The 24,033-nt window shown below is 39.5% G+C and overlaps 2 protein-coding genes across 2 annotated transcripts; one reads left to right on the top strand and one right to left on the bottom strand.

Annotated features, from left to right (window-relative positions):
* Positions 1 to 2,159: 2,159 nt before the first annotated feature.
* LOC130176254 (cytosolic 5'-nucleotidase 1A) lies at positions 2,160 to 6,066 on the bottom strand. Its single transcript, XM_056387220.1, has 6 exons — positions 5,875 to 6,066; positions 4,432 to 4,554; positions 4,145 to 4,280; positions 3,931 to 4,053; positions 2,914 to 3,044; positions 2,160 to 2,828 (listed from the first exon to the last, which is right to left on the bottom strand). Exons 1-6 carry the CDS (start codon positions 5,908 to 5,910, stop codon positions 2,589 to 2,591), a joined length of 789 nt encoding a protein of 262 aa, XP_056243195.1. The 5' UTR covers positions 5,911 to 6,066; the 3' UTR covers positions 2,160 to 2,588.
* Positions 6,067 to 6,167: 101 nt separating this feature from the next.
* On the top strand, positions 6,168 to 23,885 carry LOC130176253 (GRAM domain-containing protein 4-like). Its single transcript, XM_056387219.1, has 19 exons — positions 6,168 to 6,371; positions 8,919 to 9,155; positions 9,760 to 9,865; positions 10,840 to 10,960; positions 11,082 to 11,149; positions 11,798 to 11,930; positions 12,101 to 12,126; positions 12,501 to 12,592; positions 12,751 to 12,842; positions 13,291 to 13,339; positions 13,767 to 13,838; positions 14,546 to 14,589; positions 14,785 to 14,894; positions 15,396 to 15,550; positions 17,503 to 17,650; positions 18,582 to 18,675; positions 18,996 to 19,086; positions 19,180 to 19,248; positions 19,515 to 23,885. Exons 2-19 carry the CDS (start codon positions 8,970 to 8,972, stop codon positions 19,620 to 19,622), a joined length of 1,764 nt encoding a protein of 587 aa, XP_056243194.1. The 5' UTR covers positions 6,168 to 6,371; positions 8,919 to 8,969; the 3' UTR covers positions 19,623 to 23,885.
* The last annotated feature ends 148 nt before the right edge of the window (positions 23,886 to 24,033 follow it).

Raw genomic sequence — 24,033 nt, forward strand, 5'->3', positions numbered from 1 at the left:
CATCTGGGGTCAGTGGGATGCCCCTCCACCAACCAGACAAGTTGCAGGAAATATGGTCACAATCTCCCCGTCCTGAGTTACAGCATGACAGCAGAGGGTTTTTACAGAACATTATGATGTCACACTGACGTTGACCTTTTTGACCATTTGGATACAAAATGTCATTAATTCATTTTATCCTTATAGACGTTTGAGTTAAATTGTGTCATAATTAGTGAATGTACTTGTGAATTATGGCCAAAAAGTGAGGTCAAAGTGACCTTTGACCTTTGACCACCAAATTCTAATCAGTTCATCGTTGAGTCCAAGTGAATGTTTGGCTGAATCTAAACAAATTCCCTAAAGGTGGTCTTGAGATATCACATTCAAGAGGCCAAAACCGTGTTTTAAGAAGCCACCATGACCTTGACCTTTCACCTTTTGACCGTAAAAATCTAATCACTTCATCCTTGAGTGCAAGTGGACATTTTTTGCCAAAGTTCCCTCAAGGTGTTACTGAGATTGTGTTCATTAGAATGGGACGGACAAACAACCCTGAAAACACAATCTGGCCCTCGCTGTCAACGGAGACATAAAATAAACTTCAGTGAGAACTAAAAACTCCTTAAGGTCCTCTAAAACCTCCACACTGACCCATGGACCTCCGTAAAGACCACCGACCACCTCAAGGATAACTGGAATCTCCTACGGGACTCACACAACCTCCTCAAGGACCCAGAGAAACATTTACAAGGTCCCGGGAGTCTCTTTAAGGAGCACTGGAAGCTTCTCAGGGAAAACTAGGACCTCCTCATGGACTACTAGAACCACAGGGCAAAAAGACCCTGTGCAGTAACTCTTCTCAAGAACCACTGGGACATTGAGAAAACCCAGAACCTCGTCAAAGACCACTGGAACCACCTTAAGGACCGCTGTAAGGATTCACAGAACCTTCACAAGGACCACCACAACCTCCTCTTGGGTTGCTGATACCCCCCGAATGGCCCATAAAAGTTACTGAAGGGCAGGGATGGAAAAATAATCAAAAACAATCACATCTAAAATGTTAGTGCAGTGATTATTAACAGACTGAATCAGCTCAGGAGATTTCCTTCAGGCAGCTGAGGCTGTTCCATCAGCAGAGATGAAGCTTCCTGCAGCCTCATTGTGTTTGTGCTCAGGAGGCGGAGCTGATGATGGCAGCGTTCATCACAAACCTCACTCGGTATAATGAAAACAAACACACAGCCTATATAACGCTGTCAGAAAAAGGCTGCTTCATTTCACTGAACATGTTTTAATTTGCGGTAGCAGAGACGGGTCGACGCCTTCTGATGATCAGCTCGGCCTCCCTCTGTTTTACAACCTGTGATGACTGAAATGAATCACATTAACCTGCTGGATTTTCTAGGTACACGCCACCTCAGGCTGTTGCTCTGATTATATTTATAATGTGTAAAATGTTCCAGAGGAGTACTGAAATAATCTCAAAGACCTAAAAAGTCTCTCAAGAACCATTGGTCCTCCTCATGAACTCCCTATTACCTTCTCATGGATCACGAGAGACTATGATAGATATTAAAGAAAGAAAATACATAAAGGAACCACAAACCTTAGGAGGATGGAAGATAGATCTTTAGTGAGACCTCATTAAATGTCACTCGTCCTAGACCCAATTTCAAGAACCCTTGGTGCATCCTTTGGAACCCCTAGAACTGTCTCAAGGATCAACAGAACCTTCTTTAATGGCCGTAAAACTTCCTCAAGAACATCCGAAACATCCCTAGAACCTTCAGACACCCCTGGAACCTCCTTTGAAACTTCACAAACTCCCTAAAAACACCTTTAGAGGATCCCCGAAACATCCCCAAGGACCCTGGCTGCTCTTGAAGGACTAACTGAATCCAATTGAAGCTCTTAAAACAAAAAACCCCTCTGTATATGTTCCTTGAATTTTCTTTAACATCCCTAGAAACATCTCAATGACTCCTGGAACCTCCTTAAATAGACTTTACTATAATAATAATAATAATAATAATAATAATATATAATAATAATATATAAATGACCTTTAATGTGTCTCTGTGTCTTTGTGTGCGTCTTAAGCTCTGCCTTATACTGCCACCTGCTGGTTAACGTCACACATCACAGCAGAAGCAGCAACAACAACAAAAACAACCTTTTTCTTTTCAATATTTTTATTTATGTATAAAATACATAAGTGTGACCTGTAAGTCCGCTGCCAGTCCTTTCAGAAAACAAATGACAGTAACCAGCTACAACTGTAACAAAAGCATTAGTGTGTGTTTACCCATCTGTATCCCTATACCTGTGAGGACCCTCACACAGAAACAATAAAAAAAATGATCCATCAGAGGATCAGATCTAAACTCGTCAATAGCCTGACCATCGATCAATCAGATCCCTGGAAAAGAGGATCAGAAGCTGACAGGAACAAAAAGCACTGGGTTTACAATAAAGTGACAAGCAACAAGAGCAACAGAGACATTTTATACATCAGTAAACATGTTTGACTGGCAGCTTCTCTTAAAGACACGATCAAGGTTTTTCTGTGATGTCATGTGACAGTTCATCCCGTCATGATGTCATCACTCCTCCAGGAAGCCATCGCTGAGCAGGAAATGAGGTCGGAGCACGGAGATGATGGGACCCCTCGGGGCCCCGGCCAGGCAGTACGCCTCGTCCACGCTGACGCCGCGGGACCGCAGCGCACGCAACGCGGCGCAGCAGCTTTCCCTGCCGCCACGTGATGTCATCATGACGATACTGAGAGGGCTGTTGAACACACTGAACCTCCGCCGCATCTCACCCAGCTGAGCCGAGAAACTCTGCACAGGAAGAAAGTGGATTATCTTTTACAAATAAAAATTAAAAAGTAGTGATGACGGATCAGCAGTATGTTGCTGCAAGTACCTGAGCGGCCTGTCGGCTCGCCGGCGTCGGGCCGGTGTCGGGCTGGATGACGGCGTCTCCGCAGAATAAAACTCTGAGCTGCTCTGACGAACAGGAAGCTGTCTGCTGGTCCAACAGAACTGAGAGAACACCTGGACCAATGACAACAAAGATGATTCACCTTTTAGTATCACAGTCAATACATTATCAATACATTATGAAAACACACTTCAAACGTTGCTGATAATACTTTTTAAGATCAACATATGATCAATAGTGATTTTGAAAATGGAGTTAAAAATTAATTAAAATAAAGTTTTATATAAAGTCAATATTTTGAGAATAAAGTCGTAACATTTTAAAAGAAGATGTTTTATGATGTATTTAGAGAGAAAGTACTACTAGGAATACTGGGGAGTAGTATTTCGAGCATCAAGTCATAATATTTTGAGGGAAAAAGTCTCAATATTTCAGGAATAACGTGGTAGTATTTCAAGAATAAACCTGCAAATGTTTTAAGAATAAAGTTGGAACATTTCTAGAATAAAGTCACAACATTTTGAGAATAAATTCAGAATATTTTAAAACAAAAAAAACGAATATTTTAGGAATAAAGTCACAGTATTTCAGGAATAACGTAGTTGTATTTCGAGACTAAAGTCGTAGTATTTTATGGGAAAAACAGTCGTAATATTTCAGGTATATCGCAGTAGTATTTCAAAAATAAAGTTGTAACATTATAGAATAGAGTCACAGTATAACACATTGTGAGAACTGAAGCATGCTGACGTGGCATTCAGGTTGTAGTTACTGCACTTTAGTCTGAAGTGGACTGAGGTCTGATGCTCAGACAGGTCTGTGACAGATGTTTAACTTTTTAGATCTTTACCCCGACGTGATGCTTTAGTTATCTGGGTCTCAGCTGTCAAGCTGTTTGACCAAATCAGGATTTTCATGCTCTGAGATCTGACAGAGACTTTGATCAGCAGTAAAAACTCCTCAGAACACCGGGGGAGGTTCACATCAGCTCTTCCTGACCTTTCTGTGACGCCTGCGACGCCTCGTCTCCGTCCGTCGTCAGGAAGAGCTGCAAGTTATTTTTCAGCAAACTCTCGACGAAATCGTCCTCGCTGGAAAAACAAAACCTGCTGACTTCAAGACCTGCAACAGAGCGGCGTCGACAAGATGATAAACTCCAACACTGATCGGCTGCAGGCTGTAATGTGTCTGATGATGGTTACAGTTAAATTACCGTAATGTCTGGTGCTGCTGATGATGCGGGAGCTCTGCTGCTGCTGCCGACTGTCGGTGGTGATCAGGACGACGTCAAACAGCAGCGCCTCAGCAGGATTGTCCTCCAGCAGACGTTCATTCACTCTCTGGAGCGCCTGTTCACAATGATAGGATTTTAATTTGGAATGAATGAATGAATATCACTGCTCTTTACAGATATCTAAGCCGTCTAATAATGATTTATCCACACACAAGAAAACGGCAACTGTTAAAGGTTTTAAACTGATGTCAGCGTTGAACTCTGACCTGCAGCAGCGGGAGAGCCGTGCCCACTTCATACACGCCCTCATCATCATCATCATCATGAGCTCCGCATTCAAACACCGCACGAGACGTTACTGCAACGACCACCGCACGATCAGCATCCTTCTGCAGAGGAGACACAGAACCTAAATCAGACAAGCGGGTCTGTGGAGAATCTGGTCTGGAGAGAGTCCAGAACAGAAACTTAAGCAAGTTTTAAAAGTAGCAACAATATATACTTAAAGTACAAAAAGTTAAATTAATCATTATGTAAAATGGCCCAGTTTGGAAAAAAACATATCATATTATTGTTTTATAATTATAACTTCATTCATGTGTACATCACTTTATTGTTGCAGCTGGTAAAGGTGGAGCTAACTGTGAATTTCCTCCTGAGCATCTTATCTTTACCTATAATAATACATCACATTTTATATGTTGATTACATTTTGTATTATGTTTTCAAATAAATGTATAGTGGAGTAAAAAGTACAAGGTAAAACTGTGGTTTAGTATCAAGTATCAGAAAATGGGAATACTCAAGTAAAGTACTTTAACGTTGTACTTAAGTACAGCACTTGAGTAAACGTAACTAGGTACTTATACACACAGAACCAACACCGAACCATCAGGTAACCAATACAGAACCAATACAAAATCACTAGAAGCAAGAAGAACCAATATGGATACAGGACCTAAAATATCAATAAAATAACAGAGTGAAATCTGGCCTTAGACCTCATACAGACATTTTAACTTCTGTATTCTTACACAATGTTTTGTATGTGAGAAAACTAAACATGCTTTTGTACATTTCCTCACGTTCTTAACGAATATTTGTGCTTGTTTTGTTTCAGGATCCCTGCGGTCTTTGCAGAAACTGTAGTGAATTTTAGCCTCATATTCTTCGACCCGAATGTCCATTACAAAAAGTGAAATTTATAAACTACGTCACTAATTGGCGATGGTGTCACAGTTTTAAAAAACATGACTCAAGGTGTTTTGAAATGATTAGGCCCCGCTCCTCAAATCGGCATATATTGTATACTCTATGCAGCCACATTTTCACATTTTAATAAACTAGTATGTCACTTTCAAATTTCTGCCAGTCTGATGGGACGTGTGCAAGATTAAGTTGTTTGAATTATAGTGCAACATCTGGCTGCATGAAATTATTTATATGCCGAATTTAACATTAGCCACCGACGTCTCAATTCATAAGATCTACTTGATGTTTTCTAGGAAAATATGAAGGTTATATTTAAATACACAATTATTTGAATGTAGTCTGGTGTAAAAGTCTGAGAAACAGTGAAATATACAGCGTGATTTCTCTGATTTTTGTCAGAGCTGGATGGGAGTTTTTCTGCAGGTATGTGACCTTAACTGTCTCACTGTCTTTAGGGGCGAGACAGCGTAAAATAACCTGCCTCAGGTGAGTCTTACCTGCTTCACGTCCGTGTTCTGGACTGTTGAGACCATGTCCGCCTCTCAGCTGAGACTCCGCGGGTTCTTAACAGCCTCAACAGGTGGCTCTTTTTACCTGTTCACAGTCACAACACATTAATGACTACAACTGAACCGAACCGTCTGTCAAACTACTCCAAACTTCCCCCCAGAAACAGAGAACTGTTTATTTAGGTTCCGCTTGTCTGAACCCGGACGTTCGCTTTAAGAGCGCAGCGTGATTGCGTCACATCCTTGTTCAGCCGCCGCGTTGGTCACCCCGCCCACAGCGGTGATTGTTGTGTCAGGTAGAGAAACACGGTCCGGTTTTTACCCCCTAAAACCCCCACCTCAACTGGATCCAGTATCGGGGCCGAGGAGCGAGGGCGGTCTGGAACGGGTCTGAGAGGAGCCCAGAGCGGTTCGGGGCGGATTTGACCCGGATCGGAGCGGGTTTGGAGACAGGGAGGCAAAGTTTGCCCCAGCTTCGGTTCACGGTGAGACACACCTACTTTTGTCCCCTCTTTTCCTTACTTCCTTGCTTCCTACCCTCTTTACCTCGGTCTTCTGAAGGTGTCCACCTGTGTCCAACCAGGACCTCGCGGACCTGCCGGGTCGCTATAGGATCCTCCTTGAGGTCGGCAGGTAAACAGCAGGTGATTGGCTGTCACCAGTTTAGCAGGTTGTCTGCAGGCCCTGAAAAGTCTTAATAAGCAGTGAATCCAGGTTCATTACAGTGCGATGTCTGTTTTGTTTTTTAAATCGTTATTTAATAATTAACTTCATACAGACAGGACTGGATCCACCTGCTGAGGGGCTCCTATAGACACCTCCCCTTCTCCCATTGTACCTGGCAGACAGTTTCATTATTTACCCAGGCCTCCAGGGTTGCAGCTCGGTACACCTGCACACTAAAGGTTGTTCCGAGCATCTTGGAGAACCGTCTTATGTCTCAGTGTCTTCTGTCTCTTCATGTGACTGACTCCATCACGTTGAGACCATGTCTCTGTAGCGACCAGACCCTCTGTAGCAGGACCGATCAAACACCTCCCCGATGGTACCTTCAATCAACAGTCTGTAAAATCTGTAAAATCTATCAGTCAGTCATGTTAACAGCCAGTCTCACCTGTACAGGTAAAGAATAAGACAATAATCATTACAAGCAGTCAGACCAGTCGGTCTCTTTGTCTGTCACAGTGCCGGAATATGAACTAGAATCCTTTATGTCAGTGACAGTGATAATACAACAATGTATGAATACTCCAATATAAGTAAAAGTGCATACAGTGGATATAAAACAATTATTTTAGTTTTTAGTTTTAGTTTTTTCCCACCTAAAAGATTTTGGTTTATTTTTCAACTGAATTGTACAGGTTACAGGTTACAGGTCACATTACAGGTGGAAAAAGTTCTGAAATGATTTATCTCGGTCTCATTTTAAACAGGGGTGTGTGGACTTTTTATATCCACTGTACGTAGAAGAACAGCTGTATCATCAGCTGAAAGCACTTGAAGTATTAAAAGTAAAAGTACTGTTGAGTGGCTCATTTCATATTTTTATGCAGTAAATTACATTATTAGATTGTTAATGCTTCAGCAGCATTTTGCTGTTGTAGCTGATTGAAGTGGAGCTGGTTTTAACTACTTGATTTACTGTTGGGAAGTAAAATCATATAAAGACAATTCTGGTTTAACTTAAAACAAGTGCAAAAAAGAACAAAATGAACTGAAATGTGGAGGAGTAGAGATATAAATGAGCGGAAAATTGAAATCTAAAGTTATAAAAATATGAAATGCAGTACTCGTTGAGTAAATGTACTTATACATATAGTGGATATTTGTTTAAAAGAAGCATTGGTAGGGTGCCCAAACATTTGTCTACAGTTGTATCATTATCATCAGGCCATATTAGGGCTGCAACTATTATTTATTGACTTCTTGATTGTTTGCTCTATAAAATGTCAGAAAATACTGAAAAGTGCTGTTATAATTTCCTAAACCCCTAGATGCTGTCTTTAAAATCACTTTATTTGTCCAATCAACAGTCCAAAACTCAAAAACATGTTGACTCTCCCTGGACAAGTAAAACCCATGATGACTTTGTGTTGAAGGAGGCGTGTCCGTTGAGCTTTAAACTGCTGAATTATCTCACATGATGTAGATGAAGAGCAGAAGTTTTGAACTGGCGTCTGCATTTGGTTCAGTTTTGATAAAAAAAAAAAAAAGAAGTTGCTTTTGATTCATTTTTATTCTGTTTTTTTGTGAATCTAAATGAGAACCAATAGTGCAGTAATATGAAAGCAGAATTTTTCCATGGTACTTGAACTTTATAGCCACGTTAGCAGCTTGGTAGACTAAGGGATTTTCATGAAATATTGTATAAACATTTGCAGTCCCCTGCAGATAAACACTGATGACTAAAGTGATCCTCTTATGTTTCATCTCGTGGCTCTAGCAGGTCAAAGTTTCTGTGAATCCAGAGAAATATTTCAACATTTACGACATGGAGCGGCATAAGATTTGTTACAGTCGTTCATGTTCCCCACAGGATGAAATCCCCCTCATTTTCATGATCCCATGACTTTTCCTATAGCACCACAATGAGGTCCACATTTGTGGTTTTGAGTGCCATGAAATTAGTTACGTTTATGTTCCCCTGAGGAGTTTGATGGGAATGTCATGGGTTGTTTATACGTATTTAGTGATTTATTTAATTTATTTAGTCAAGTATTGGATCTATGATAGTTTTACTCAGATGAAAGTTAAGAAGATCAAATATATTATTGTTCATCCTGAGGGGAACATGAATGTCAAATTTCGTTGCAATCCATCCAATAGCTGTCGAGCTTTTACATTTTGGACCAAAGTGGTGGATTGACAAACACCACCTTCCCTAGAGCGGTGCTGCTGGCAGGGATAATAATCTCCATGGAAACAGCTGTCAGTTTTCAATTTATTAAAAGCATTTAATTAACAATCAATTATTGGAGGTTTTGTGGATCATTTCTCAGTGTTTCTCTTTTCTTTGTCCTCTCCTCTTCCAGTCTCTGCAGCTTGGTCATGTTCAGGTAGAGTCCCGCTCGGCGACGCCCACCATGCTGAAGCGTCTGGACAAGATCCGGTTCCGAGGCCAGAGACGGGACGAGTTCCTGGATCTGGCCGAGTCGCCCAACACGTCCGACACTGAGTGCACTGACGAGGTCGTGATGAAACCTCGCATGTCCATCAGGGAGCCATCGGAGGAGTTGAGTGTGGAGGGAGAGCAGCAGAGTGACGCTCAGGTACGAAAACACACCTGTCTGAGCTGTGACGGTGGAAGTCTGAGAAATATAACAACCCAGAGTTTTTAAAGAAACATCTTCTTTCTAATCCTGATCCTGGAGATTTTAAGTATTTAAAAAACAAAGTTTGTTTAAAAAAATGTTTTGCCTTCAGAAAACCATTTACATGTTCTAATAAACAAATTCAGAAGGAAAAAAAATAAGAAAAATATTTATTAATAATGTCCATTTTCTGCTTTTGAGATTTATAATGTCAGCAGGTTCTTAGCTGGGTAAGAGTGAAAATCGAGGAGGACCCAGGATTGAACCCTGTGGCACCCCACACACAACAAAAACCATCATCCTGGTTCAAAGATTTTAACTCAGTTTAGTTTCTCGTAACTGATTTTATTTCTTTCTGTTGCTGTGTCATGTTTATCATGTTTTACATTCCCTGTAAAAATCCAGGGAGTAAGGGAAGTAGCAATGAATGAAAATAAGATACTCGAGCAAAACAGAAATACACAGGAAACAGATTCAGCAAATAGATTTTATTCACAATAATGAACTATAACGAAAAACCGACAGTGGAACACAAAAAAACCTTTATGGGTTTGTCTTTCAGGCTGGTCCAGGATCATTTTCTGCAGCTCTCCAGGATGACTCGAGGACAGATCTGAATGAGGTCAAAGGTCACCTAGAAATCGCCTTGTTGGAGAAACACTTCTTACGTTAGTAATCTACATTATTCTCAATCCAATGCAGCTGCACTAATGTTCCCAAGGTCAAGAATGAACGTTCAGGCTCAAAAATATAAATTGATTAGAAGAAAAAAAAGTGTCCCTGTCCCCTTTGGGTCATCGTGGCTTCTCACATCAGTTTGGAGTCAAATGCCCCACAGCACAACGGCATGCTGGGTAATCCGTCAATATCTGCCTGTCAGTTTTATGTAACACACACACACATACACAAACACAGCTATTAATAACCCGGATGACCTCATCTGACACACATACACACACAGGCAAATAAGGACATTACATTTCTCTCAGTAAAATTATTAATAGTATTTAGAGCAATTAAATCAAAGTCCAAATTTAGTGTTTTGTCATTGGTCACTGTCAGAGGTTATAAAACAGGGAACAGCAGGAATCTCTAATAACTGATGAAACTGTTGAGAAGAAGTGTTAGTAGATTCACTGTGAGTTTTCCCTCGTAATGAAAAAGGACATTTACGTCCAGATTTTTAACTGCATATATTTGCAGATACTTTTACACACACACAATTGTTTACACATGTAGTTTCTTTTAAACAGTCACAAATCTCAGTGACTTTTGCAATGAAAACAGTTTCAGGACTCTTTGCACACAAGTTTTAAAATCCATCACTGATGCCAATGGTACAGATTTGGTTTTAGAAAGACAATGGGGTTAAGATAATAAATTAATATGAATTAAAGCAGAATTATCCTTTAAAATAGTTTTTAATTTAGAATCTTTTTACAGTACATTGTTTTACAATAAATATTTTACAATATTAGTGCCTAACGTAAATATAGCCTGAAAAACATATCCAGCAGCACCACCACTTATAAGGTCTGACTGTATGTAGCCTGAGAGGAAATCAAATCAGAAAAGGTACCTGAAGGATGACATCACCAGGTAGAGGGCAAAAATGTCACCTGTGACCGTCCGTCTGTTTCAGAGGAGGAGCTGAGGAAACTCAAGGAAGAGTCCAATGTGGATTCGTTGAAACAGGAGCTGGAGAAGGAGCGCTGCAGGCGCATCGAGCTGGAGCAGAAGGTCAACGACGCCTTGAGATCCAGGTGGTTTTTTAAAAAAAAACAAAAAAAAAATTTATTTGGTTAGCTGGTTTGAGATGGACGGAGCAGCTGGTTCCATCTGCCCTTACTGATTGTTTTTTTTGTCTGCTGGGAAACTTCACAGACTTGAAGACTCACCTTCTCAGACACCTAAGGTCCCGCCCCCTCCTCAACCTGCCAGCAGCGGTACAGGTGAGCTTCACAGACTCACTCACCTTTTTGTAGAAGTTCTTCTTTTTTGTCTTCATCTGTTCATCCATGGTAACTGTTGTACTGTAATAAACTATGGTGAAGGACAACTGATAAAATGATGACTCCCTATCTTTGAAGCAGTCTTGAAATCCCATTGTCTATTTATTCCTAAATGATTTATATTCCTTTAGTTTGTAAGAGTCCACGGATCAAAAGAATCAAAAACGTTTTTCATAAAAGGTTGTGAATATTGTCGCGTGAAGTTCATTGCAGACTATCAGGCAACGTCTTCTGTGGGCCCCTGGCTTGGACATGGGTATTGGGTATGTTTGTTTTTGTTAGCCTGGTTATGAACTCCTAACCAATGAGTGAGCCAGCTAACCTTTACTCTGCCCAGAGAAAAAAAATCTGATTGGATAACTCTATTTTGACGATTTTAGCTTCACTTCTGAAGCAGCCTGTTGGCCAAAAAAAAGTCATGGACAACTCCAGCCGGGTACAGGTCACAAAAAACGGGGACTGTCCCTGGAAAACGGGGACGTCTGGTCACCCTACTTTAAATGACCTCCTCGATGTTACTTCACACCCAGACCTTGTAGTATGAACTTGAATAAATGTGGTGAAGCTGATTTCTTTTTCCCTCCTCAGACAAACAGAGGGAAACTCTGTCCAACAGTTTCCTGAAATGGCTTTATGACCGTTTTGGTGTTTATATCGAAGACTTCCGCTTCCAGCCGGAGGAGAAGACGGTGGAGACGGACGAGCAGCTGAGCGGCAAGAGGTGAGACACCGTCTGTACAGAGAGTTTACAGGACGGTGCAGAGCCGTGATGTTTAGGAGCTTCATGATCGACGGCAGATTCACATTTTACTGAAACACTAAGTAACTGAACATGTAACTGACAGTTTGTTTGTGTTAAATATAAATAATCAACTTGTTTCTGCTCCACAGGTTGACTGAAAACATGAGGCGACTCAGTGAGTATTTCTTTATTTTTTTTCCTTATTTATATCAGAACTGTATTTATTGGCTTTTTGTAAACTTAACAAAAACCCTCCCTGCCATCCCCAAGAACACAACAGTCACAGTAAAAACAGAAACTTAACAGGCGCAATATTAAATATGAATAAATCAGTAATTATAGATAATTATAGAGGATTGTAAAACAGTGAAATTGCTCTTGTGTTTTCACAGTTCTAGTCTTTCAACTAAAAATCCAGATTTATAAATCTAGGTAAAGCGGTTTTTGATATAGACCCAGTCTGACGTGGTCTCAGCTAACATACAGAGCTGATGTCATGATAATTTCTCAGTCTGTGATTGGTCAGTTGGTCTGTTGTCGTGTTTCCAGAACGGGGATTCAGACCTGTGACCAACTTCATGAGGAACCTCTCTGCCTTGTCCAGCTGGTACTCCGTCTACACGTCGGCCATCGCCTTCATCGTGAGTCCTTGTTGATCTTTTTACATGGCGGATATCTTGATAGATATATCTTCATCTTTCTTTGTGCCTCTTAGACTGAAACGACACCTCTCATGTTTATTTACATCTTTCTCATTGACTGATGAAACAATTCACTTCACGTGTCTGTGTGAATTTAGTTCTACATGTACGCAGCGTGGCACGGCTGGGCCATCCCCATGTTCCTGTTCCTCGCCATCCTCCGCTTGTCCTTAAATTACCTAATCTCCAAGTGAGTACAACCGCCGCCCACTCGCTGTCAGCCAATCACACAGCCTGAATTAGAACCAGCTTGTAGCTTTTCTTTCTGCATCACAGACTTTTAATCTTTTCTCTTTATCTTTTAATAATTTCTGAGTTTTGTAGACTCTGATACATGAAAGTCTAGTTCTGTCTTTGAAGATACTCAAGGGGAAGTCTGTAGTTTAAGGGTTTATATGGAGTCAGGGGAAGAAAACTTAAGATTTTCAAATTGACTCAATGACACAGAAAACTTTCTTGTTTCTGTAACAAATGATTTATCATAAGATTTTTATTTTAGAACTGAAACTCAAAGACTTTTTACTTGCACAGAGATCATCAGAAAACAGCAAAACCAAACAAAAAACAAATCTAAATGTGTTGTGATTGTGAAATGATCTCATATGTACCTGTATGTTCCCATGATGCACTGCTCTCAGAGGCTGGAGGATCCAGTGGAGCATCGTACCTGAAGTCTCAGAGCCCATGGTGAGAAATCAAATCTTTACACCTGAAGCGTTTGTTTTTTCCTTCAACATCAACCATTAAACATGAAAACGATGCGTTTAAAACCGGGCGGATATCTCACCTGGACAGGTGAACTAATCTGACGGTTAAACAGCTCCACTTTTTTATTTTTTTTTTAAAGAATTTTTGGGGCCTTTTGTGCCTCTAATGGACAGGACAGTAGAGAGACAGGAAATGGGGAGGCAGAGAGAGAGGGAATGACACGCAGCTGCAGGGACGACTGTAGCCTCAATATATGGGGCGCCTGCGTAACCCACTGCGCTACGCGACGCCCCAGCTCCACTTTTTTAATGTCAGGTGTGTTCACGATGGCGTCCAGGTGACGTCAGGTGATCTTACAGGTGTCGGTGTGTGACGTTACATTACTCTGCCTCCTCTGTTTTTCCAGGAGCCCTCTAAAGAAGACCTGACGGTGTCGGAGAAGTTCCAGCTGGTTCTGGACGTCGCTCAGAAAGCACAAGTGAGGCGCTACGTCACAGCCAGATATTTTATGTCCAACTGCAACTTAAATCTAATAATTTATTACTAATCATTTATAATTTATAATTACAGAAAGGTGACAATAAATAACTGAAGCAGGGTAATTAAGAGGGAAACAAAACAACAAACACAAGAATCTCAGTCCACAAAAGACAAACAAACAAGCAAACAAACAAACAAACAAACAAAATGACATTAACTAAACCTAAATCCTGAGGATAAAGCAACAGAAAAGACAAGCTCCAGACTGAACCCACAGATCCAGCCAGTCAGAAAGAGACACCAGGAAAACAACAAGAAGAATGTCTTTTGTTTTGTTTTTCCTTCTGAGACCAACTGCTGGAGAAAACAAATCATGTTCATTTATTCCCATTTCTGGACTAAAAATTCGCAGCATCCTGGAAACTTTACCTCTTTCTGACCCGGATTATTGTGAGTTTTGAGCCGATTGAGTTTAATGACCATGTGTGGAGGGAGAAGGAAAAATATCTGCTGAAAAAACGTTCCAACTAAGAAATGCCATTTTTTCAAACACTGGATAAACAGTTTATCTTCAGACAGGCATCATAAACACCTTTTAATTCCTCCGTAGAGACAGCTATGAGTTTACACTCAAAGATCCTTGCAGGAGCAGAGCTCACACTCGCACTTAGGAAACAAAAACAAACCTTTGTTTGGTCTTCACAGAATCTGTTTGGGAAGATGGCCAACATCCTGGAGAAGATAAAGAAGTGAGTTTGTCTGTCGCACGTCGCTTCAGGTTCAGACAGGAACGATGCTGCATACACAGATATTTAATGTGGTGTGTGTGTGTGTGTGTGTGTGTGTGTGTGTGTGTGTGTGTGTGTGTGTGTGTGTGTGTGTGTGTGTGTGTGTGTGTGTGTGTGTGTGTGTGTGTGTGTGTGTGTGTGTGTGTGCGTGCACAGTCTGTTCATGTGGGTGCAGCCGGAGTTGACTCAGAAGCTGTACGTCGGTCTGTGGGTGGCCTTCATCTCCTCCTGCCTGCTGCCGTACAAACTGCTGGGATTCATCATAGGTACATATTTTACATATTAACAGTTTGTCAGTTTATTAGGAACACCTGAAGCTAAAACTTGATGCAGCTTTCTACAACAGTCCTGTGATAAATCCTCCTCTCATAAAGGTTGTTTTCATTTTGGAGGACGGAGATTGTGCTGCTGTTGAGCTGTAACTGAGTTACACTGAGTGGTGTTTTGACACAACAGATAATAAAATAAAATAAAACATTTATCATCAGTACATATTATAAACAGTTTAATAAACACACTGCATACACATAGACATGTTATTCTTATAAAGGATCATTCTGTGTGTTCAGACACTTGCTGGATTAAAGCTTCATTAAGTGACACAAACCTCAGACATATTCTGATTATGTTGTTATAATATTTAAACATCCAGCCGACACACAGTATGATGATCATCCCACTGAAGTCGTGTTTGTGTCCATGTGATGAATATGAGTCCAGTGTTCACTCCTCCTCCTCCTCCTCCTCCTCCTCCTCCTCTCCCTCAGCTGTGTACGCAGGCATAAAGTTCTTCATCATCGATTTCATCTTCAAGAGCTGTCCCAAGCTGCGGCAGCGCTTCGACACCCCTTACATCATCTGGACCAATTTACCCACCGACCTGCAGCTGAAGGAGCGCAGCAGCACCACGCTGAGCAGACGGGTCAGTGGCAGTATTTGTCAGAATAAGACTTTAAATATATCTGAAAATTAATAAGACCAAACTAAAGACGTATTTAAGTTCTACTAATGAGATAATGTTCATGGTCCCCTGAGGATAAATCCTAACGATCGGTGATGAACCCCTGACTTTCCCTGCAGCGCCACAACGAGGTTCACAAGTGAAATGTCTCAACAGTTACTGGATAGATTTCTTTTTTATTTCTTTTTATTTCTTTAAACTCTTATCTATTGTCGTCTTGTTCAAGTACAGCAGCATCAACATGCAGCTCACGAACACCTGCCCACGTACACTCGCCCAAACACACACACACACACACACACACACACACACACAGCAACGACTCAGAACAACAAAAAAACACAGAAATACCAGTAGAAAAGAGAAGTGAGAATATAAAAGTGAAATAATGAAAAATACTGAGAAGTGTTGCATAGAATCCAAAGTTACTCAAGTACAAGTTGAAATAGTTTGACACAATGTGGTCGTTTTCACACTTTCACAAACAAACTCAGAATGTAGATTAAATCTGATCAAGTCAAAACATCAAATGCAAAAAGAAATCTGATTAAATTAAAATAAAAAATATCTCTGGACAAGTTTCATCATGAGATTGGAATTTTAATAGAACAGTGTCCATCTGTTAATTTGAACTAGATTATGTCCAAGATTAATCTAATCATCCAATCATATTGTAAGGTGTAAAGGGATAATGGATGTTATGGTTGGGGCTTTACAAATGAAATTGAATTAAATTGAAACTTGAATAGAAAGTTAAAATTTAGAAAATAAAAACCTCAAAATATTTTTTTTTCAACGAACAAACAGTGAATTGTTTTTAGTTTAAGTAAAGAAACATCAGAGACCTTGAGAGAAAATAATCACAACCACAAACTGGGTCACTCTCCTGTACCAGCGGACTGGTTCTTACTGGTTCCAGTCGCTGGATCTGGATCTGGTTTCACTTCGCTGAGCTGTTGTGTTTTTCTCTCTCAGCTGTCTGAGTGTGAACAGGTAGGATCCTGCTGTGTGTGTGTGTGTGTGTGTGTGTGTGTGTGTGTGTGTGTGTGTGTGTGTGTGTGTGTGTGTGTGTGTACAGTCAGAGTGTAGAGGTCAGTAGTGTGTTCTGTAGTTAGAGATGTAGAGTCGTCAGAAACCAATCAGCTGCTGTCGCTCTGATCAATAGTGATTGTTATAGAGTGAGAGAGAAATCCCATCAGTCCTGCTCCTCTTTAGAGGTTGATGACCCCGTGACCTTTCCTCTAGTACCACCCCCACGACAGATTCAGGGTTAGATATCACCTGAATTTTCAGATGTACCTCTGCTGAGACCTGGTGCCCAAGTTCAGGTGAGACGGGATACAGTGAATGAAGTTGTGTCATCGTCTTCTTCTTCTTCTTCTTCTTCTTCTTCTTCTACTTCAAAGGATTTTTAAGGCGGACACCTATTCTATATTGATATTCAAGAGTTTAAAATAAATGATAAATGATAAGGATATATATATATATATATATATATATATATATATGTAACTGTTAAAATAAACAAAACAAATCTTTTTAAAAACATATTTTAGCATTTTTTCTATTTGATTTTCTTGTAATTTATTGGCCGACACATTATTTGCCCAGATCTTTATTTCAGGCAATTTCTACAAATTATTAAAAAAAAAGAAAAAAGAAAGGGGGAAAAAAAAGGTTTTTTAATTAAGTTTTTTAATATTTGATATTATTTTTTTATATAATAATATGTAGCAGTCACATTTTAACAACAACACAGAAACAAAGGTGATAATTCTGTCAAACAGCTGTGAACACACCTGGACAGGTGACTCTCAGGTCTCGCAGCAGCTTCACTCTCTGACTGCCGCCTTAACACCTCACCTGCTGCAGATTTGCTAATCCATTACCCCCTCCCCCGTCCACCTGCTCAGGTTCCTGCGGCGGGGGGTCGAGGCAGCCTCAGCGCCGCAGCTCCTCTGGGTGTCAGCCGGGACGAGGACGGAGGACGATACTACAGCACCAAGAGAGGAGCTTTCCACGAAGTCTTCAACCTGCCGGAGAGCGAGCGCCCCCTGACAGGTGAGGAAGGAGCTGCAAGGGAGGGGGAGGGGTCAACAACGTCCACACAAATCTATCATGAAGAGTTCAGAGTTCAGAAATGACTTTAAACGTGAATATGTTTTTCAGTGCAACATCTTAAAGGTCCTATATAGTCTACAGGTCTGTGTCCATGTGTAGTGTGATTATAGATCAGCTCTAGCTTCTATATTAATACTGTGAAAGTATCAAAGCCTCAGTCCACAGAGAAATGCACACAGCCTGTATTCAGAAACTGAGCCTTAAAACCAGCCGTCAGGACTTCTGGAACTTTGTGATGTCACAACAAAGCAGTCACCAAGCCCCGCCCACCTGGACCCACCATCCAAACCTTGCAGGATTTGGTTTCTCTGAGTGTTTTTACCTGAAATCTGCTTTATTTTTATTGGATCACTCAGAAAACAGTCAGCCAATCAGAAGAGAGGTTCAGAGCCTCCTCTCTTCTGATTGGCTCACAGACCTGTTGTTACTAGAGCTCCAGAGAGAAGCCTGAGAGAGGAGATGAAACTACACTGAGATGGTTTTTTGGTTCTTAAAACCACAAATATATCTTCTTATGGATCAACACTTCAAATAAAACACAGAAGAAGAAGAAAATATGGAGGTTCATTAAACTACTGAGTCCATAAATATAATTTTCTTTAAGTATAAAGAACAAAAATAACTGACAGAAAAATCCAGAGAAGACTGAGACAGAAAATAACAATAATATAAACATCAGTCTTCATTTGAGTCTCTTTTATAAACAAGTTTCACGATCCTCAGAATATTTTTTAAGATTGAGCAGCTAAATACTTAGTGTCCTGGTCCGGTTAAATGATTCTGAACCTGAATAAACCCGACATATGTACAACATATATGAGACATAATTCTGGGGCCAAGGTGAGTGTTAATCACTGTGTTGTTGTTTCAGTGTGTGAGAACGGCTGGCGCTGCTGCCTCATCAACAGAGACAGGAGGACACCGACCGACTACATCCGCAACGGCGTCCTCTACGTCACCGAGAAGTAAGTCCTCCACCGACTCTGCAGTCAGGCCGTTAGACGTCATTCGTTTGTCTGTCTTTCAAATTTTTGATTAGTCCTTATTCATATCTTGTTATAATACGGTTCATCACGGTCTTTGTTTTCAGATGTTACGTTTCAGTAACTTTACGATAGATTTTTGTCGAGGAAAAAAACGTTGTTAACAATATTTTTCATCTGCGCTCGAGCTGGTCCCGGTCTCGGTGGTGTGATGTAAGGGGGAGCCGTGAAAGAGTCCGGTATCACAGTCTCTGAACGTCTGTGTGAAGCGGCGTGAACTGAGTCTCCTCTGTCCTCCTCAGTTATCTGTGTTTCGAGAGCTCCAGCTCCAGGTCTGGATCCTCCAAGAGGAACAAGGTCATCAAACTGCTCGACATCAAAGAAATCCAGAAGGTATGAACAGGAAAACTCCTCGTATTTATTCCCCACGTGGTTCATTACTGTTTGGTTACTGTCTCTTGAATTCGCCCTCTCTGTCCCTTTCAGTACAAAGTTTTGTCGGTGCTGCCTGGATCTGGGATGGGCATCTCCATAGCGACGCCATCCACCCAGAAGGTAAGAGCTTGTGACTTTTGGTTTTTCGATCTCCACCAACTCCTGAGAGAAATATCTGGCTCTTTAGCTGCTGAAAAACCACGTTAATGTTGCAGCTGGAGAGATAAACAATGAGCTGAAACTCACGGTAAAGCCGAGCGGAGCAGATTCATGAATAATTTAAAGCTGTGTAACATTTGAAAACTTAAAATATAAAAGTGTCGCAGCGCAGTGAAGGGCTTCCTCTCTGCCTGAATCTGATGTTCCCTCCGTTCTTGTCGTTGCAGCCGATGGTGTTCGGAGCGATGATGCACAGAGACGAAGCCTTCGACGCCATCTTCATCCAGTACAACAAGATTCTGGGCGTGGCCACAGCCACCAGCTCAGAGACATAGTAATGCCTTCCCAAGATGGCTGCCCCCCTGCATCTGTTCCGCGTCCTCTCACCGGTGACATCCTCCAACGACTCCTGACTTCGGTTTGAGCTGCTGCTCTGTTTTTTAACCAATAGGGTCATTGATCTAAAACACTGACATTACTTTAGTGATTGATATTAAATAAGCTGATTTCAACTAATTTAAAGTAGAAGAAGAAGAGGGAGCTTTATGCAAAACATCAATCCTGAGCGTTCATTTACAGTAAGTTCTCAAATATAAGCGTCTTTTCTAATAATTACAAACACATTAAGGTTTGGTAACGAACACTGAGGACTGTACTCTAATCATGTACTGTATTAGACTCTGATACTCTTCTTATTCACTGATTATTTCCTGTTGCTTCTACTTCTTTAAAAATTTTTTTATCCCTTTTAAACTATTCTGAATGAAACACGCTTCCTGTTTCACATTAAAAGCCTCTCAGCAGCTCAAAGGGCATAAATCCTTCTGTTAAATTTGTGTCGCTTTTAATGTGAAAATTTCTGCAGGGAAACGGTTCAGAAATTGTTTTTGTTTTTTTCAAACTGAATCTCTTTTGCTCGCACAGGAAGAATCAGTGGTTTACAATCTGATAGACGCTCCAGTATAACAAGATTTCATCAGATGTTACCGTCTGCAGCCGCTTAAGAGAATTTGTGGTGTTTAAGTTTCAGGAGTGATCCAGATGTGTCGGACGGGTCATGAACAGATGTTTTCTTCTCTTGGGGGAAACACATATGAATGAATTTGGACCTAAAATGTGATACTGAAATTGATATAATTAAAGAAATATATCTTGTCTATAAGAAACTTAATGCAAAATTAAGATTCTCTTCATATCATCATGGCTGCCGAGTTACTGAGAGTGTTTTTAGATTTTAGTTTTTCTATTGGCAGATTTCCCCACAGCAGATTCTACTGACAGTAACATCACCTGCTTTAAGCTGCAATATCCTCTAGTCTAATATCTCAGTGAGGCTTTTTCAGCCTCTAACATCATGTAGCTTAAACCCTTCCCTCTGATGACTCGTCACTGATGCACTATTATTATGCTTATTTTCTAATTGTCTGTCTACTGACTCTGCGAAATTTGCGATACTTGTTATGTTTTTTTGTTTACTGATTTTGGACAGCAGACTTGAAGCTCTGCAGTGTGTCATTCTTAGTCAGTATATGACATGTTAGTGGATGAAAGGCAGCCTTATATGCACATTTTAGCGGTGTTGATTATGCTAATGTTATATTTCACGACCAGGTTGTGTTCAACAGTCTGAAAGGAGCGATTCACGACAAGTTTGTGCAGTTAAGAGACTTTGGCGAATCTGACTTGAAACACTCGAACAAACAAACTGAGAATTTTAGTAAATTAATACTTGATTAGAAGAAAATCAATCCACAGCCATTTTGATAATAGATCATTTATGTAAAAGAATCAAAAACTCTCTCGCTGATGTGAGAATTTATTGATTTTCTCTGTTTTATATATATTTATATATGAATATCTTTGGGTTTTAGACCATTGGTAGGATTTCACTTTCGACTATGGGAAACTGGGATGGACATTTTTCACTATTTAGACATTTTATAGACAAAACGATTAGTTGTCCAATTTGAAAAAATAATTTACCGAATATTTGACAATGACTTTAACCTTAGTTGCAGCCGTACAATCAGTTCTGCATGTACACATCAGTCTCTAAAACATACTGAACTTAACCTAAATATTATTTTCTAATAATGCTGGTTCACTGATTTATTTTCTCAATTAACTTTTGGTCAGTAAATGGTGAGAAATGTCCATCATAGTGCAGTTCCATTGGTTATTTAGTTTTGTTATAAAACAGAGAAAAGCAAGTCCTTACATTGGAGACACTGGAATTATGGAAAGGTGTTTTTTTTTATTTTTTATTTGGTGAAAATAAATAATTAGAAAACACAAAACAATCTCTTTACACTAATTCTATTACACTGGAAAGTTCAGTCCACAGTGCGTTAATGCTAAAATCATCACTCAGTTTTCTGAACATATTCCAGTTATATTTGGGGGAAAAAAGGATTTTTTTGGACAGTTGTTTTTACAGTGTTGTACGAATATAAACGTGTTTAAACCTCATTAATTTACATTAGTGTCTTCAGGGAACTGTAAAAACTTTATTAAATGACTCTGTATTGTACTTAACAGCTAAGCCTTACAATCAGTTAATATTACAGTATGTTGTTGTTTTATGTGGTGGCAAGAGACTGTTTGTATTCTATATGAATGTTTTAAGACTATTTCCTGTGCGACATTTAATAATAATCTCCGCTTTTAACGTTTTTTTTTTTGTTTGTTTTTTTGTCTTAGCTAAAAGCTAATAGGTTAATGCTAACAAAGCAGATACAACCTGTAATGTTGAAGTCTAGGTTTCTTTCACAATCAAAAGCAAATTGACTAGAAGCTAAAGCTAAATAAAAAACAAAATAAAAAACAAAACAAATGGACTTTTTTGTTTTAACTTTAGCTTCTCTCCTAGCAAAAAGCTAATAGGCTAAAGCTAAACAATTCAAAACAGCACAATGACATGAAATCCAAGGTTTTTCTTTCTTTTATCACCAATAAGCTCAGAGGCTTAAAAAAGATGACGTGTTGAAGTGTTTTTCTGATCTGTTTAATTTCTGTTTTAGGTATTTTAAGCTTCAGGGCTAATCGGCTAAAGCTAAACAATCGAAAACAAAACAATAGTTTGAAAAAATCACAGTTCAGTGAGCTTTTAGGTTTAGCTTTCCTTCATAACCAATAAATATTGAAGTTTTTTTTCCTGTTCTATTTAGCTCCTGATTTAAATGGGTTTTTTTCCCCAATACTAGGAAACTAATTGGCTAAAGCTAAACAGGCTAAAATATAAAATTTTTCTTCTTTTCAGCTTAGCTTCTATTTCTTTTTACTTTGTACGGAGCCAGCAGTGTCATAAATTAAAAAAAAGAAAACACACAAACTATTCACACAAATTGTTTCTCTCACAATGCTATCAATCTGATCTAAATAAGGCCCTTGGATTTAAGACTTTTCGTTTTGTTTTCGACTGAAATACACTTTTTCTTTAAACATGTATTTTTGGTTAATTAGATAGCACAAATTATTATTATTATTTTTATCTCCATGAAATCTGTCAGGCTTTTTAAGTTTGCCACTAAATGAGGAAACACATTTTACAGCCAGCCAAAGTGCTGCTGTGTAAATTTTAAAACGTTTCTTTTCCTGCCAGTACCGCTGCTCTGTAACTGTAGTTCTCCGTCCCTCAGAGGAACACAATGTACTGTTATTCTGAAAGCTGACTCACCAGCATTTATCAACAATTTACTGACAATTACTCTCATTGTCGATTAATGTGCCAGTTGTTTTTTCAGGTTAGTCAGTTGATTAGTTGTCTACAGAACAAAAGAAAATATTTCCTCAAGGACAAGGTGATGGCATTAATGTCTTGTTTTGTCCGACCCACAATCCAAAACCCAAAAAATATTCAGTTTTGGAAAACAAGGAAAAGCGGAAAATTCACACATTTGAGAACCTGGAACCACTGAGTGTTTGACTATTAATTGATTGCCAAAATAGTTTCTGATTAATATTCTGTCAATCGACTAATCATTTAATTGACTAATATTTGCAGATGCAATCGTTACAGATGTGATCTTTTGACCAAAGACAAATTGTCCAAAATGGAGGATGTTGTCGTTTTTAGCTCAATCAACTTTATAACAAAACTAAAGTAGGTGAAAGTGAAATAAATTTTCCCCAAAATAAAACATATGAAACATCCAGTATAAGTTTTGATTTAAAAAATGAACAATTGAATGAATAATCTCTCGGTCAGTTTTTGGTGGGATCTGGGCAAAACTCTTTCATTGCCAAATCTTTTGTAGTTTTTAATTGTGTTTCTTGTGAAAATGTTTTTAGATTTTTCATTGACACTAGTCGTTAACGCCACGTTGCCTCATTCAAACTTTTTGTTTGGCGCATTTCCTGAACATCTTTGACTCTGAATCTTCCTCAGTTTGTTTGTTTGTGGTTTCCTTTTTTTTTTGTTTTTGTTTTTTTGTGGAAGTTACGTAAACTCTGTCGACCTGTTGTGTGTATCGAATGTAAGGGTTTTATAAAATGGTGTCGTTGTACAAATAGGTGTAAAGTTTTTAAATGAAATGATACTTGTTGTTAAAATGTGTTGTACATTTTTTTTATTTAAGTAAAATCAAATGTCAAACACTGACACTGTCTCCCGTTGTTGCTTCTGTGAAGTACCTGCTTCGGTCTGTTGGCGTCACCATGTGGAGGTTCGACTTCTCGTTATTAAAAACAAAAAAGTTGGAAGACAGGAAATTGAAACCTTATTCCTCAGTTTAAGGGGTTTATTAT

The sequence above is a fragment of the Seriola aureovittata genome, chromosome 10 (genome assembly GCF_021018895.1).
Source record: "Seriola aureovittata isolate HTS-2021-v1 ecotype China chromosome 10, ASM2101889v1, whole genome shotgun sequence".
In the NCBI taxonomy this organism is placed as follows: domain Eukaryota; kingdom Metazoa; phylum Chordata; class Actinopteri; order Carangiformes; family Carangidae; genus Seriola; species Seriola aureovittata.

Coding starts and splice junctions, on each gene's coding strand:
- LOC130176253 (XM_056387219.1), top strand. CDS start 8,970: ATGCTGAAGCGTCTGGACAAGATCCGGTTCCGAGGCCAGAGACGGGAC. Junction 9,866..10,839: donor GTTGGAGAAACACTTCTTAC/GTTAGTAATCTA, acceptor CGTCTGTTTCAG/AGGAGGAGCTGAGGAAACTC. Junction 18,676..18,995: donor GTCCTCTACGTCACCGAGAA/GTAAGTCCTCCA, acceptor TGTCCTCCTCAG/TTATCTGTGTTTCGAGAGCT.
- LOC130176254 (XM_056387220.1), bottom strand. CDS start 5,910: ATGGTCTCAACAGTCCAGAACACGGACGTGAAGCAG. Junction 4,555..5,874: donor AGAACACGGACGTGAAGCAG/GTAAGACTCACC, acceptor TCTCCTCTGCAG/AAGGATGCTGATCGTGCGGT. Junction 3,045..3,930: donor GTCGCAGGCGTCACAGAAAG/GTCAGGAAGAGC, acceptor TCATTGGTCCAG/GTGTTCTCTCAGTTCTGTTG.